The following is a 17,287-nucleotide window of genomic DNA, read 5'->3' as shown; positions in this document are numbered from 1 at the left end:
TCTGGGGGTTGGTAAGGTTAGACCTTACCTGTGTGAAGCGCTTTGAGGCAACTCTGTTGTGATTTAGATACAAGATAATTTATTGATCATATGCAGGTTAACACAGAGTCAACAGTGCAATGAAATGCTTAGGATGAGAAGGACTGTTTAAACTCGCAGAATACTAATAGCATGCAATATAATACCGAAAATAAAGCATATGTAAAAAAAAAAAAAAAATATAATAATAAAAATAATAGTCAGCAGTAGTCAGGTTGTAGTATTCACAGGTAGTATGTTCATATTGCACATAGTATTATTGCACAGTTGTGTAGCAAGTTATTGCACAGGTAATAATAAATAGTAAAACTGAGATGAGTTATGAAAGGTAAGGTGGTGACATACAAGATACAGTCACATTGATAACAGCAACAGACATATAGTGTTAAAGAAGTGGCTTAGTGCAGTGTTATCATAGTTCTGTGTTATTTAGAGTTCAGTAGTCTGACAGCCTGTGGATAGTAACTGTTCCTGAGTCTTTTGGTACGGGCTGGCAGACTCCTATACCTCCTGCCAGAGGGTAACAGTTCGAATAGTCCTTTTGGGGTGAGTGTGATCCTTAATGATGCTGCGTGCCTTACGCTGGCACCGACTGTGGTAAATGTCCTGGATGGTGGGAAGACTGCTGCCAGTGAGGTCCTCAGCCGTGCACACCACCCTCTGCAGTGCTTTCTGACTCTGGCTGGTGCAGCTCCCGTACCACACTGTGAGGCAGCCCGTCAGCACACTCTCGATGATGCACCTGTAGAAGTTCGTGAGGATGGTGGTGTTCGTGCCAAACTTCTTCAGCCTTCTCAGGAAGTAGAGTCTCTGCCGGGCTTTCTTAACCACAGTGTCTGCATGTAAGGTCCAGGATAAGTCCTCGGTGATGTGGACGCCGAGGAACTTGAAGCTGCTGACCTGCTCCACCTCGGTGTTGTTGATGTGGATGGGGGAGTGCTGACCTCCGCTGTCTCCTGAAGTCCACTATCATCTCCTTAGTTTTGCTGACGTTCAGAGAGAGGTTATTCTCCTGGCACCAGCTGGTCAGTGATTTCACCTCATCTCTGTAGGCAGTCTCGTCGTTGTCAGTGATGAGGCCCAAGATGGTGGTGTCGTCAGCAAACTTGAGGATCACGTTAGAGCAGTGCTTGGCTGTACAGTCATACGTGAAGAGGGAGTAGAGAAGTGGACTGAGAACACAGCCCTGAGGAGCACCCGTGCTGAGGACAAGTGTGGAGGAGAGTGTCTGCCGATTCTCACCCTGTGGTCTGTTAGTGAGGAAGTCCAAGATCCAGCAGCATATGGACTTCTCCAGGCCTAGGGCAGTGAGCTTGGTGACCAGTTTGGAGGGGATTATGGTGTTGAATGCTGAGCTGTAATCAATGAAGAGCATTCTCACATACGTATTCCCCTTCTCCAGATGGCTGAGGGAGGTGTGAACTGCCAGAGCAATGGCGTCCTCTGTCGACCTGTTTGCTCTGTATGCAACTGCAGGGCTCTAGGGTGTCGGGAGGGAGGCACAGATATGTTTCTTAATGATCCGCTCAAAGCACTTCATGATGACAGATGTGAGTGCTATGGGCCGAAAGTCATTTAGGCAGGTTGCTGTGGGGGTCTTTGGGATAGGAACAACGGTGGAGGTCTTGAGGGTGGTGGGCACAATAGACAAGCTCAGTGACAGATTGAAGATGTTGGTGAGTTGGTCAGCGCAGACTCTCAGCACCCGCCCTGGATGCCGTCGGGCCCGGGAGCCTTACGAGGGTTTACTTTCTTGAACGCCCGTCTCACTGTAGCTGTGTCTATGTGGAGTGTGGCGTCCTCACTGTCCACATGTGGTTTGGTGACAGGTGTGGTGTTGTCTGCATCAAACCGGGCATAGAAGGTGTTGAGCTCGTCCGGGAATGATGCGCTGGACATCTCCACAGACCTGCTCCTCCCCTTATAGTCCGTCATGCAGTGGAGGCCATACCACACCTGCCGCACTCGTTGCTCTGTTGGGCAGATTCGACCCTCTTCCTATACTCCCGCTGTGATGTTCGTACAGTCTTTCTGAGGTCGTACTTGGCTGCTTTGTAGGCCTCAGGGTCTCCAGAATTAAAGGCAGCGGTGCGTGCTTTGAGTTTGGCACGTACCTCTAGCCCGACCCATGGTTTCTGGTTAGGGTAGGTGCAGATGGTGGTTTTTGGTACAATATCCTCAATGCACTTCCCTATATAACCAATGACAGAGTCTGTGTACTCGTTGAGGTCTCCCTCTGCTGAGTCAGCAAACATCTGCCAGTCGGTTGTCTCGAAGCAGTCCTGGAGAGCTTCGTCTGCTGCAGTGTCCCATTTGAATATTTCCCTAGGAACCGGTTTTTCCTGTTTCAGTCTCTGTCTGTAGGCAGGAAGGAGGAGGACCATGTTGTGGTCCGACTTGCCTAGAGCGGGGCGGAGGAGGGGTTTGTAGCTGTCCTTAAAGGGTGTATAGCAGTGGTCTAGGGTCTGATCTCCCCTGGTGGCCATAGTAATATGCTGATAGTATTTGGGCAATACTTTTTTCATGTTTGTTCGATTAAAGTCTCCCAAAACAATGAAAGCAGCATCGGGGTGTGTGTTTTCAAGTCCATTTATAATCCCATACAACTCGTCCAGGGCTTGGGTTTTAATAGCCTCGGATGAGTAGGTGGAATATACACTACACTTAGTATCACTGAGTGAATTCTCTGGGCAGATAAAAGGGCCTTACTTTAATGGTGAGTAACTCTAGGACTGGTGTACAATGAGACGCTAGGATACGAATCTGTGGCCCATGAGGAGTTAATCATAAACCACACACCCCCTCCACCCAGCTTGCCTGAGTTTTTCCGGTCCAGCCGATAAATGGTGAAGTTATCTGGTGTAACAAGCCGTCAGGCACGTCCGGCTCCAGCCAGGTCTTGCTAAAGGCGTAAACACAACAGCTTCTAGCGTCCCGTTCACAGCTAATCCGTGCACGTAAATCGTCCATTTTATTCCTCAAAGACTGCACGTTGGCGAGGAGGATAGAGGGAAGCGGAGGTTTATTAAGTCTCTGTCGAGTTCTGCACAGAATACCGGCTCTTTTTCCTCTCCGTGTCTTTTTCTTTGTCCGCGGCGTCGTGAAGAACAAAGAAACACGAGCGTGTTTAGGACCAGGGGCACACGTCCGCTGCGCCATCCTCAAAGAGCGGCTCCTCTCCCGCTGAGGAACGTAAAATCCAAAAGTGTTGCACGGTCATACTCGAAGCAGAGTGTCTCATGCGGTAAATTGCAAGTGTAAAAGGTAAAATAAAACAAAAAAAAAGAAAAACGAGCAAAAAGACTGTGAATTGAGCGGAGCTCCCCAACAGTGCTGCCGTGTTTTGGCGCTATATAAATGAAAATAAATTGAAATTGAAAAAATTTAAATACTGTAGGAGGAATACGCACTGGTGGTGAATCATACAGTGTGTTTGTTATGCTGACAACCTGCTGGTGTGCAGCCTCACTGTGTCAGGCCTTCAAACATTAATTGATTGTGCTAATGATTGTGAGTCGAGTCATGGCTTATCTTTCAACTCGGCCAAAATGGAATGTATTGTTTTGGGTGAATGCTATTTTGTACAGAAGCCCGAGTGGAATCTTGAAGGCAGTAGTCTCAGTCATTGTGATGTGATACAGTATCTGGGTATTTCATTGTCTCACACTGATCTGAACGCACAGGTTACACAACGTATCAATGCATGTCAAAGTCTTTTACAGTTTACAGGGTGCAGATCTTAATAATTGTGTGACAGATATCAATTGTGCTTCGTATGTATGGAATGCTCCTATCAGGCCTGTGCTTTTATATGGAATGAATACGGTTGATGTGAGCAAAAGGTCCCTGCATGATGCAGAGAAACTCCAAGGAAAGTTAAGCCTGGTTCACACGACAGGATTTTAAAATTATCTGTAGGTTTCCAAAACGTGAGAGACCACACACGTGAAGATATAAAATCATAGATCTTCAGGTTTGGTGGTACAGTGTGTGATGTTCAGCCACACGGTGAGGACAACACCACCACACATGAACAGATTTCACACATCAACATTCCCAGCTCAGACAGGAAATCTCACAAAATCTCTCAGATTAAACGTGACTTCAGAGTAAACAAACAGAGGTACTTTGTGGACTATTTACAACAGAGGGAAAAAACGATACAAAAAGAAAAGGTGTTCATTAAAGGAGTGGAGACAGCGCAACCACCGGACTTTCTGCTAAGTCAGAACAGCTGTTTTGATTTTTTCCACTCCGTATGTCCATCACCTCGCTTTCTGATTGGCTGCACGTCACATTCAGCAGGCTGCGTGCTCGGAGTGCTCCTGACGCCCTTCTGAGCAGATCAGAGCGCTCTTAACACACCACACATGGGAGGAATATCTGATAAGATTATCTTTAGTGCCATCACGATTGTCGGGGCGTCCTTAAGATTGTCGGAAGGGGAAGATCGGGTCCGATATCGGCCTAATTATCCTGCCGTGTGAACCCCGCCTTAGTTAAGTCAATTGTTAGTGTATGTAAATTCTGTAGAAAACCCCAGCTCTTAATGCAATGGGTATATCACAGTTAGAGAATTCGATTGACATCTCTAACCTAGATTTGATCAGTTCAATTTTTATGTCCACGTCACATGCGAGGTCATTTTACTTGCATTTATTGAATTTGTCTTATTGTGATCTGAACATATCCAGTCAGAAAGGACTTTTGTCCCATGTCTATTCTATTTGTTGTAAACGTGACAATTTTCTACGATATTTTTGATCTTAAATATTCCTCCAGTGTTAGGTAAAATTTGAAAAGATCTAGTCATGTGTTTGATGGTCTGACAGACAGCGTTTGAATTTTATTGTCCAGTTGTGATCCTCATGACAAATGTATTTTAAATGTTATTGATTCCATTTTAATTTTGTCACATATTTATTGCTTGTTATGTGATAACCTATCTTCTTTTGGAGGCAAATATTTATTTTAAATATAAAATGAAACAGCTTTTTTAAAAATAATACAATAGTTGCTCTTTTTTTTTTTTTTTAGAAATGATGTTGGTTTGTTGGACTCTCAGGACAGTTAACCAGATAAAAGTCTTCTCTGCAGCTTTGACCTCTGGTGGAGTTTTCAAAGACACTTTTTCTCCCATTCTGAAGAGCAGAGATGCTTTCTTCTGAATGGACTTCAGGATTTGGTGTTCAGCTCAAGTTTTTGAAGTGCATCTGCAAAGGCAAATATTCCTGATTGTGGGACAAATAAAAAAAGATATCTTAAAATATAAAGAAACACTAAACACTTAAAAATAATAAAAAAATGCACTGGGAGGTGTTACCTGACTCGCCCAAAGCGTTCAATCTGAAAGGCCCATTACTGTAATGTGTGTTTCGTTTTTACAAGTAAATGTGTATTTGTAAATATGTCTTTTTTTTCCCATTTGTAAAAAAAAAAAAAAAAAAACATTTGCAAAACTAAAAATTCTGTTTGTTAAGTGTGATTTAGGGCAACAAATAGCAACTGTGATATCTTGGTGGGTGCTATTCACACTACCATCCAGTAGATGGCAGTGTTCTATGCATTTTGACCCATCTACTGGATAGCAGTGTGAATAGTGTCCGCTCAAATATCTCAGTTGCTATTTGTTGCCCTAAATAACACTTAAAAACTAAATTTTCAGGGGTTTTTTTTTTTTAAACAAATGACAAAACAATTACATATTACAAATACACATTTATTTGCAAAAAAAAAAAAAAAAAAAAAACACGTTACAGTAACTTGTGTGTTGGTTTGTACAAATAAATAAATCAACCAACCAGTAATGAGTAGAGGCTCATTTTCCCATAGTGCCTTTTGGCATCTGCGTGTCTTATTGTTCAAACCTTCTGAATTAGCGCATTGTTTTAAAATTAAAAGATATGCATTATATTTCACTTTTTAAAAATGAAAGAGTTGACATTAATGTAGACAAACTATCTGGATAAATTTGGTTTATAAATCAAAACCATAAGTCAAACCTGCTTTGCTTTTCATGACTCTGCCTCACTTCTCCAGCATTGTATGTTGAACGTAAATGATTGCCTTACAGCAGTGGGCAGGGCGTATAAAGACAGAAGCTCTGACTCTGTTGTTTGTGGGTTTGTGATTATCTTTATCGGTTTAGCGTTATAAAAGTCTCCTTCTAGTCCCCGTTAGTACTCTAGCTGCAGCATTTTGAATTAACTGAGGCTTTTTAGGGAACTTTTAGGACAACCTGATAATGAATTACAATAGTCCAGCCTAGAGGAAATAATGCATGAATTAGTTTTTCAGCATCACTCTGAGACAAGACCTTTCTAATTTTAGAGATATTGCGTAAATGCAAAAAGCAGTCCTACATATTTGTTTAATATGCGCTTTGAATGACACATCCTGATCAAAAATGACTCCAAGATTTCTCACAGTATTACTAGAGGTCAGGGGAAATGACATCCAGAGTAAGGATCTTTAGACACCATGTTTCTAAGATTTGTGGGGCCAAGTACAATAACTTCAGTTTTATCTGAGTTTAAAAGCAGGAAATTAGAGGTCATCCATGTCTTTATGTCTGTAAGACAATCCTGCAGTTTAGCTAATTGGTGTGTGTCCTCTGGCTTCATGGATAGATAAGCTGGGTATCATCTGCGTAACAATGAAAATTTAAGCAATACCGTCTATAATACTGCCTAAGGGAAGCATGTATAAAGTGAATAAATTGGTCCTAGCACAGAACCTTGTGGAACTCCATAATTAACTTTAGTCTGTGAAGAAGATTCCCCATTTACATGAACAAATTGTAATCTATTAGACAAATATGATTCAAACCACCGCAGCGCAGTGCCTTTAATACCTATGGCATGCTCTAATCTCTAATAAAATTTTATGGTCAACAGTATCAAAAGCAGCACTGAGGTCTAACAGAACAAGCACAGAGATGAGTCCACTGTCCGAGGCCATAAGAAGATCATTTGTAACCTTCACTAATGCTGTTTCTGTACTATGATGAATTCTAAAACCTGACAAACTCTTCAAATAGACCATTCCTCTGCAGATGATCAGTTAGCTGTTTTACAACTACCCTTTCAAGAATTTTTGAGAGAAAAGGAAGGTTGGAGATTGGCCTATAATTAGCTAAGATAGCTGGGTCAAGTGATGCTTTTTAAGTAATGGTTTAATTACTGCCACCTTAAAAGCCTGTGTACATAGCCAACTAACAAAGATAGATGATCATATTTAAGATCGAAGCATTAAATAATGGTAGGGCTTCCTTGAGCAGCCTGGTAGGAATGGGGTCTAATAGACATGTTGATGGTTTGGATGAAGTAACTAATGAAAATAACTCAGACAGAACAATCGGAGAGAAAGAGTCTAACCAATACCGGCATCACTGAAAGCAGCCAAAGATAACGATACGTCTTTGGGATGGTTATGAGTAATTTTTTCTCTAATAGTTAAAATTTTGTTAGCAAAGAAAGTCATGAAGTCATTACTAGTTAAAGTTAATGGAATACTCAGCTCAACAGAGCTCTGACTCTGTCAGCCTGGCTACAGTGCTGAAAAGAAACCTGGGGTTGTTCTTCTTTTCTTCAATTAGTGATGAGTAGAAAGATGTCCTAGCTTTACGGAGGGCTTTTTATTGAGCAACAGACTCTTTTTCCAGGCTAAGTGAAGATCTTTCTAAATTAGTGAGATGCCATTTCCTCTCCAACTTACGGGTTATCTGCTTTAAGCTACGAGTTTGTGAGTTATACCACGGAGTCAGGCACTTCTGATTTAAAGCTCTCTTTTTCAGAGGAGCTACAGCATCCAAAGTTGTCTTCAATGAGATGTAAAACTATTGACGAGATACTCTATCTCACTTACCGAGTTTAGGTAGCTACTCTGCACTGTGTGGGTATAGGCATTAGAGAACATAAAGAAGGAATCATATCCTTAAACCTAGTTACAGCGCTTTCTGAAAGACTTCTAGTGTAATGAAACTTATTCCCCACTGCTGGGTAGTCCATCAGAGTAAATGTAAATGTTATTAAGAATGATCAGACAGAAGGGAGTTTTCAGGGAATACTGTTAAGTCTTCTATTTCCATACATAACTCAGAACAAGATCTAAGATATGATTAAAGTGGTGGGTGGACTCATTTACATTTTGAGCAAAGCCAATAGAGTTTAATAATAGATTAAATGCAGTGTTGAGGCTGTCATTCTCAGCATCTGTGTGGATGTTAAAATCGCCCACTATAATTATCTTATCTGAGCTAAGCACTAAGTCAGACAAAAGTCTGAAAATTCCAGAGAAACTCACAGTAACGACCAGGTGGACGATAGATAACAAATAAAACTAGTTTTTTGGGACTTCCAATTTGGATGGACAAGACCTAAGAGTCAAGCTTTCAAATGAATTAAAGCTCTGTCTGGGTTTTTGATTAATTAATAAGCTGGAATGGAAGATTGCTGCTAATCCTCCGCCTCAGCCCGTGCTACGAGCATTCTGACAGTTAGTGTGACTCAGGGGTGTTGACTCATTTAAACTAACATATTCATCCTGCTGTAACCAGGTTTCTGTAAGGCAGAATAAATCAATATGTTGATCAATTATTATATCATTTACCAACAGGGACTTAGAAGAGAGAGACCTAATGTTTAACAGACCACATTTAACTGTTTAGTCTGTGGTGCAGTTGAAGGTGCCATATTATTTTTTCTTTTTGAATTTTTATGCTTAAATAGATTTGTTGCTGGTTATTGGTGGTCTGGGAGCAGACACCGTCTCTACGGGGATGGGGCAATGAGGGGATGGCAGGGGGGAGAGAAGCTGCAGAGAGGTGTGTAAGACTACAACTCTGCTTCCTGGTCCCAACCCTGGATAGTCACGGTTTGGAGGATTTAAGAAAATTGGCCAGATTTCTAGAAATGAGAGCTGGCTCCATCCAAAGTGGGATGGATGTCGTCTCTCCTAACAAGACCAGGTTTTCCCCAGAAGCTTTGCCAATTATCTATGAAGCCCACCTCATTTTTTGGACACCACTCAGACAGCCAGCAATTCAAGGAGAACATGCGGCTAAACATGTCACTCCCGGTCCGATTGGGGAGGGGCCCAGAGAAAACTACAGCGTCCAACATTGTTTTTGCAACGTTACACACCGATTCAATGTTAATTTTAGTGACCTCCGATTGGCGTAACCGGGTGTCATTACTTGCCGACGTGAATTACAATCTTACCAAATTTACGCTTAGCCTTAGCCAGCAGTTTCAAATTTCCTTCAATGTCGCCTGCTCTGGCCCCCGGAAGACAATTGACTATGGTTGCTGGTGTCGCTAACTTCACATTTCTCAAAACAGAGTCGCCAATAACCAGAGTTTGATCCTCGGCGGTTGTGTCGTCGATGGGGAAAAACGGTTAGAAATGTGAACGGGTTGCCGGTGTACACGGGGCTTCTGTTTAGAGCTACGCTTCCTCCTCACAGTCACCCAGTCGGCCTGCTTTCCCGGCTGCTCGGGATCTGCTAGAGGGGAACTAACGGCGGCTAAGCTACGTTGGTCCGCACCGACTACAGGGGCCTGGCTAGCTGTAGAATTTTCCACGGTGCGGAGCCGAGTCTCCAATTCGCCCAGCCTGGCCTCCAAAGCTATGAATAAGCTACACTTATTACAAGTACCGTTACTGCTAAGGAGGCCGAGAATAACTAAACATTTCACACCCAGAGCAGAAAAGTGCGGGAGAGACAGGAGAAGCCGCCATGCTAATCGGCTAAGAGCTAGTAGCTGTGCTAAGCTAGCGGATTCCTAAAAACACGCAAAGTGAATAAGTGTAAATAATTTAGAGGTGATTCAGCAGAAGGAGTGCTTTAGGTTTAAGGCACGTGAAGATTACACTGGGAAACAAATCGTTATCTAGATAACTAGATCAATCTAACTGCGCAGATTAAACAGCTAACAGATACAGCAAAAACACCGCTTGTGCTCCGGAACAGGAAGTGATACAATACCGCAGTGAGAAAAATGTCGAGGCTCCAAGTGTTGGACAGTGGACTAAACAAATGCTGGCTACACTTCCATTGTAAAGGATCACATATATACTGAAAGGGAAAAAGGACACGTTTGAAAGCATGTGGAAACCTTTCATACTCTTCACTGAGGGCACAGACTTAACAGAAGATCAAGAAAAAAGGTGACATAAGAACAGTTTCATGGTGCTGCTGAACAAAGGACAGTCCCTGTAAATTTGGATTTTTTTTATGGATATGATTTTTTAACACTGATTTTTTGTGTCTGAAAGGATGTTCTGTTACATGTTTGTTTTTTGTAATAAAAAAAAAAAAAATCTAAAATGGCAAATCTATTGTTGGAAAAAAAGTGAGTGATCAGAGACCACTGATGTAAGAGGCATGATGTCGATATTTGTGACTGCGAGAACCAAATCCAGGGTATTTTCACTAATGTGCGTCGAGTCCTGAATGCATTGCTGAAATCCTAATGCATCCACAATTTCCATACATGATTTGCAGGAGGGATCAGAAGGCTTATTTATATGAACGTTAAAGTCACCAATGATCAGAATGTTATCTGCACTAGTTGACAAGTTAGAGATGAACTCACCAAATTCATCTAAGAATTCAGAGAATGGGCCAGGAGGCCAATATACAGTGACAAAGTAATACGGCTGATTTTATTCTTGTGACTGTGGCAATGTGTAGCATCGTGGGCAGAGCGGAGAACCAGATGTTCAAGTGAGTTATATTTGTGACCCCCAACAGCTAATAAGCTAAACCTAGATTTATAAATAAGAGCAACACCCCTGCCTTGCTTCACATCACAAGGGACGTGACTAAATGTATATGCCGGTGGGCAGGCCTCATTTATGTTTACGCCAGGTTTCACATAACCCAATCATATCTAAGTAATGATCCATGATTAGATCGTTAATCAATAGTAATCTTATGTTAATCAGACCCGACTAAGGACCTCAGTGGGGTTGAAAAGTTGAACTGTTTGGATTTAAGGGTGGTTCCAGAGTAGCATATATAAGATTGCAAATTGTACCAGTAGTTTGAGATCTGCACAATAAATGTTTTCAAAATTACATTATGTGTTTTTTTTTTTTGTTTTTTTTATTTATTTATTTTGATCAATTTGCCTTTGCTAAGGGACCCATTCAGAAACGCATTGTAATTTTTACACTTAGGTTTGTATCATGATATATACAGTTACCATGAAGGGATTCTTTTTATACCGCGATGTGAATTTTAGGTCATACCGTGCAGCCCTACCGTGGATCATCATATTTTACTCGATAGCCTGGAGAATCATTCAGGGATTATTGGGAGTGGCCTTGCATGGTTGACGTCATACCTGACCAGTCGTTCTGTGTTTTGTACAATAACACTACCTCTAACCTTAGTGACATGAAATTTGGGGTTCCACAGGGTTCCGTCTTAGGCCCCCTGCTTTTCTTCCTTTATATAGCACCCCTTGGGCACATATTGCAGTATTTTGGGATTACCTTTCACTGCTATGTTGATGATACTCAGTTATACGTGCCGATAACTGCTGGTAATCTCATCCACATGAAATCCATAGAAGATTGCCTTGCATCAGTGAAAAGCTGGATGTCTAGAAACTTCCTACTTTTAAACTCTGATAGGACTGAAATGATGGGTCATGGTCCAGTGAGACATTGGCATCAATGTGACAAGTTAACGCTTGGCCTAGGCTCATGTCATACATCACACTGAAAGTGAGGAACCTTGGGGTTATTTTTGATCCTACGTTGTCCTTTGACCTTCACATTATAAATACTACTAGGACTGCTTTCTTCCACCTGCGAAATATAGTGAAGATTCATCCCATCCTGTCTATGGCTGATGCTGAGACCCTGATCCATGCATTTGTCTCTTCTAGATTAGACTACTGCAATGTTCTATTTTCTGTTTTACTGCAGTCCAGTATTAGGGGTCTCACATTGCTGCAGCCAGACTTTTGACACAAAGCAGAAAGTATGACCACATTTCACCCATTTTGCCGTCTCTTCACTGGCTTCCTGTCCCTGTGAGTTCAGATTCTGAGAAGGTTCTGTTACTAATCTATAAATTGTTGATGGACTGGAACCTCCCTACCAGCTGACCTAATTAAACCCTACTGTTCTCAGACTGGCTCTGTTCTCAGGGCACAAGACTAAAAGTATGCGGGTCACGCTTTGAAATGACTGACGCGCAGTGAATGCATCAGCTTGCAGCTCGTTTTGCCCCAGTGCTGTTATCGCTTCAGCGGTCTTTTATGATGAAATAATGCTGAATTTAGGTTGTATGTGGAAATGATTGTTGTATAAAAGCTTCAGATATCTGTCGCTGAGATAGATGATGACTAGAGTGCAGTTTGAAGCAGAAATGAGGTGCTAATCTGTGAGCCGTGGCTAATGACGCATGCGCAGTGAAGGCAGGGTGGACCGATTTTTGGAGAGGGGGGGATCGTTCGGTCTGTGACACTGGCGATCACCTTAGTATTTCTTGTTGCTTAATGCAGACAAATTATACTGTATTTGTTGTCTTTCTGATGCCTGATTCTGTTTTTTCTCTCTGAGGTGCAGCTCCATCCAGATGTGGGTGCGGTGTCTGTTTCTGTAGCCCTCCCGTCCTGTCCACTGGCAAAATTTTCTGTATATTCCTTTTGTAAATTGCTTTGTTAATTGTGTTTGCAGCATGGCCCAAGCAGAGTGTTACCCCTTTGAGTCTGGTCTTCTTGAGGTTTCTTCCTCAAATCATCAGGAGGAGCTTTTTCTTACCACTGTCGCCTGTGTTCTGGCTCTGGAGGTTGGTAAGGTTAGAACTTACTTGTGTGAAGCACCTTGAGGTAACTTTGTTGTGATCTGGTGCTATATAAACTAAATAAATTGAAATTAAAATTGTGTCGGTGTCAGTGAACACATCACAATGTTTCCTTTTAACAACACTGAAATATAAACCGTTAAGGATGGCAGTGGACAAAGTGGGATTGTTTACTGGCAGCAGCTTCTTGTTCAGCTTCAACTTCTTCTCTCTGCTTCTGCTTCAGCTGCTGGTAGTCCTCGTAGAACTGTTTCAACTCCTGGAACACACACACACGTGAACAAACAGAGCATCCATACATCTGCTTTAGCATCTCAAACACATGCGTAAACACTACCTGGACAGTCTGCGGCAGGTTTTTGATAGACAGGTAGAGCCAGATGCTAAGTTTGAGAGGGAGGATGTCCTGCCACTGAGGTCTGCTGTGGGAACAACAAAGAATAAAGAAACGCACAGTAAACGCCAGCACTCATGTCACAGCTCACCTGTCCTGACCAATACAGCTGAGCTCATCTGGAGGTCTAGAGCTCAGCTTCTTCTTCTTCTTCTTCTTGCTCAGCAGTTCATCCTGGAATATGCAGGAGTTAGTGTCATGTGACAGCCGCCAACAATGACTAGCATCCGTCAGCGCCTGAGCCGAGCTCACCAGCTGTTTCTCCAGGTAGATGGACCAGATGATGGCGTAGTGTCCCACAGTGAGGATAAGGAAGAAGAGGAAGGCCAGCTCTGTGTTACTCATCTTCCTCACTCGTCTGTAGTAGAAGACTGGCTGCCGCCAATCAGGAAGCCCGTTCACCAGAACATCATCATATCTACACACACAGTTTAGAATCATTTAATAGCTCTTGCTGAAGATGAACTTGGCCTGGAAAACAGAAATCTTGCAGCCTTTTTGTAAAGTTATTGATCAATGTGAGTGCTTGGTTTCAGTGCAGAAGGTTCCAGGTTCAAATCCCATCCCTTCCACATTTCTCCATGTATGTAATGTGGAGTTGTATCAGGAAGGGCATCCAGCCTAAAACTTGTGCCAAATCAACATGCAGATCCACCTCAGATCTGCTGTGGCGACCCCAAGTGAAAACAAGGGAGCAGCCAAAGGGTCGGACTTATATTGATTCAAGTGTCCAATGGTATTAAATCACAATCCTCAAACCAGCCAAACCTGAATAAACACACATCCAGGCTAGAAAACCTTTAGCCAAACTATCAAGGATGAGGTCCTTCCTGTTTCAGAGAAGGCTGGTCTTCAAATGGTGCACAGGCGGCCTCACCTGCCCCTGAGCCATGTCAAACTGTTGGCCCTCCCCCATGTTTAGAAAGAGACAGCTGTGGACTTTTTCAACATTGTGAACCTTGTTAACATTCCAGAAAGACACATTCAGAGGCTAAAAAATACTTCTAAGAATGTGGTCAAACTAGGATCCACATATGTCCAGTTTTTCCCAAACGGAGCTGTGAGAGCCGTTATACCTCTTCAGTGATTGTTCTTGAGATGGAGGAGGAAGGTTTGAGGAGCAGCAGAGACGTTTTGTTTACATCCTGAAATATTGTGCTGTGACAGCTACTGGCCCCCCAAAAAAAAAAAAGTCACTAACAGCACCTCAGTGGTGGGCACAGTTCTGCTAATCCTCTAATTGCTAATTAGCGAAGCTAACTTTTTTGTTAACAGATTGGCTTGTCAGCTAACTTCAAAAACCACCAGCGCACCAGTTAGTTTCTGCTAAATTTAGTAAGCTAACATTTTTTTTTTTTTTTTTACTGGCATAGTTAGTAAAGCTGAACATCAAAAATGTCTGTAAACCCTAAAATCATACATGTTGGTTCCTGTCTGCTACATGTTTTTGCAGCAGTCAAGCAACTATGAGGAGCTGAGCTAACTCTACCACAGCCGAAGGGGCCTGGGATTTATACGGCATTTGATACTATTGATCATAATATATTGATGATAAACTGGAGCGATATGCTATAAGAGGGTTACGATACACATGGATGAAAAGTTATTTAGATGACAGATATCAATATGTGCAATTAAATAATGTAAAATCAAATCAGTTGAAGGTAGTAACTTGTGGGGTCCCTCAAGGGTCTGTGCTGGGTCCGAAATATATATATGTGTAATGTTTCCAAACTATTAAAGTGTGTTATATTTGCTGATGACACCACTCTTTACTGTTCTGGTAAAACCTAGAACAGCTTCTGACTACAGCGGGAAAGGAATTAAATATATTAAAAAACTGGTTTGACATTAATAAGTTATCTCTGAATTTGAACCAAATAAAGTTTATTGTTTTGGCACTCGCCAAATTAAAAACCCGGTTGTAATCAGGGTTAATAATATTGAAATTGAACAAGTGTATGAAAATAAGTTTCTTGGAGTGACAATCGATCATAAGCTTTGTTGGAAACCTCATAAATAATGTAAAATCTAAAATGTCAAAAACTATTGCTATACTTTATAAAGTAAAGGATGTCCTTAACAAGTCACTATACATACTTATTGTTCATTACTACTTACATATGTTACTTATTGTCTAGACATATGGGGTAATACATATAAAACTAACACTCTTCCTATTTTTAGAATGCAAAAAATGTTATAAGAATTATTAATGGATCAAATTAGAGGGAATCAACTAACACTTGTTTATTGACAGTAATGCCCTTAAATTTTATGATTTAGTGGAATTTAAAATGGCACAGATAATGTATAAAGTACACAATAATTTTGCCGCAATATTCAGAAGCTGTTTGAAATCAGAGAGTCAATATGATTTGAAGGAAACAAGTATTTGCAAAAATCTAAGATACGAACAAATATAAAGCAAAGATGTGTTTCTGAAAGAGGTGTTAATTTATGGAACAGTTGTGACAATGAATTAAAAAGGTGTACTTCACTTTCATTATTTAAAATGTTTCAAACTAAAATATTACAGACATATATAAATCAAGTCGAAGAATGATAATGTAATCAATGTAACTTTGGTTGTATTATTATTATTATTATATATAAGTTTTTCTAAAGTGCTCCAGGTTTTTATCTTTTTAGCTCTTATATTTCATGTTACCTTGTTGACTTTGTTTTTGTAAAAAGGTTAGGCATAATAAGCATGCGCTTCAGCCTATACCTTTTTGATTAGCGTCATCCCTTGTTGAAATGTTTTTGGTTGAATATGTGTATGTATATGTAATTGTATTCATTTGGGGGGGTTGAATGCTAATCAAATAAAAGTTTTCATCATCCATAAACCAAATTTATCCAGATAGTTCATCTACATTAATGTCAAATCTGTCATTTTTACAAACTGAAAATATAACACATCTTTAAATTTTAAAATAATGTACTAATTCTGAAGGTTTGAACATTAACGCATGAAGATGACAAAAGGCATTATGGGAAAATGAGTCTCCGCTTATCACTGGCTGGTTGGTTTATTTATTTATTTGTAAAAACAACACACAAGTCATGGGGCTTTCACACCGTAGGTGTCAGCAGCGTCGCACATTGGTCTAAAAACCATTGTTTCAATGCGATGCATCACTTTTAGACGCAGCAGAACATTCGTGCCAAAAAAACGAGCTAAAGAGACGCTGCGGTCAAAGTTCAACCCAATCCAACTTTTGCCGCTGTGAGCTGTGACGTAGCTTCGTGCTGTCCAACAGAAATGAGGCATCAGGCCAAAACATGGAAGACTGCAGTCAGTGGTGGGCACAGTTCCAATAATCCGATAATTATTGAAGAATGTTTTCATTATCAGAATTATAAAATTTAAAATCAGTTGAGCAAAGGAGAACTGGTCACCAAAAAAAAAAAAACTCATTTCTTTTAACCCCATACTGATACGCGGGCAATATCACCCAAGTCATCCAGAGGCATACATTTTTAACTTATGGTTCAACTTTTAACCAAAACTAATTTCGGACAAGTATTTAATTAACGTCACGTCTGAAGTTTTATAAAGTGAAAATATCAGATGTTTTAGTTTTAAAGTAATGCGCTAATTTTTAAGGTTTTAGTGTGGAAATGCTGTGTCCAGGGCATTATGGGTAGGTAGGGTAATCTCAGTACATTCACGACATAAGAAATGCATTTGAGACACTCTGATCAGGCTCCACGGACCAACAGCATTAAACTCTAGTGCCTAAAACTCTCGTGAATATATTCTCTGGTTTCATAGATGTTATGTGTTTGCATATATTAAATTCCACGCATCTTAAACGTAGCATACTGATTATCTGGAATTTTGCTTTGGCAAGTTTTCAAGGTCTCTACTGCCGTCTACTGGCCAGTGGTGTTCATGGCAGTATTCGCCCTGAAGCTGGGCTGATATTTTCAATCACTGTACTCGGCTCCAGCTCTAACTGTACCACAGAAACGCATGGTGTAAAGTTCAGAGTGCAGGATTTATGTTCTCACACACGTACGTT

General features: G+C 41.1%; 1 protein-coding gene across 1 annotated transcript in view; it reads right to left on the bottom strand.

The window, feature by feature from the left end:
- Positions 1 to 17,287, bottom strand: part of dnajc1 (DnaJ (Hsp40) homolog, subfamily C, member 1) — a 125,931-nt gene that overhangs the window by 49,446 nt on the left and 59,198 nt on the right. Inside the window, 6 exon segments of the mRNA XM_034182648.1 lie at positions 984 to 1,519; positions 1,810 to 1,880; positions 1,991 to 2,440; positions 13,004 to 13,121; positions 13,200 to 13,430; positions 13,509 to 13,674. Of these exon segments, the coding sequence (XP_034038539.1) occupies positions 984 to 1,519; positions 1,810 to 1,880; positions 1,991 to 2,440; positions 13,004 to 13,121; positions 13,200 to 13,430; positions 13,509 to 13,674 (1,572 nt within the window).

Source organism: Thalassophryne amazonica, chromosome 12 (genome assembly GCF_902500255.1).
Source record: "Thalassophryne amazonica chromosome 12, fThaAma1.1, whole genome shotgun sequence".
NCBI lineage: Eukaryota > Metazoa > Chordata > Actinopteri > Batrachoidiformes > Batrachoididae > Thalassophryne > Thalassophryne amazonica.
Note: the sequence above shows the minus strand (reverse complement) of the source record. Positions and strands in the feature narration are given on the sequence as shown.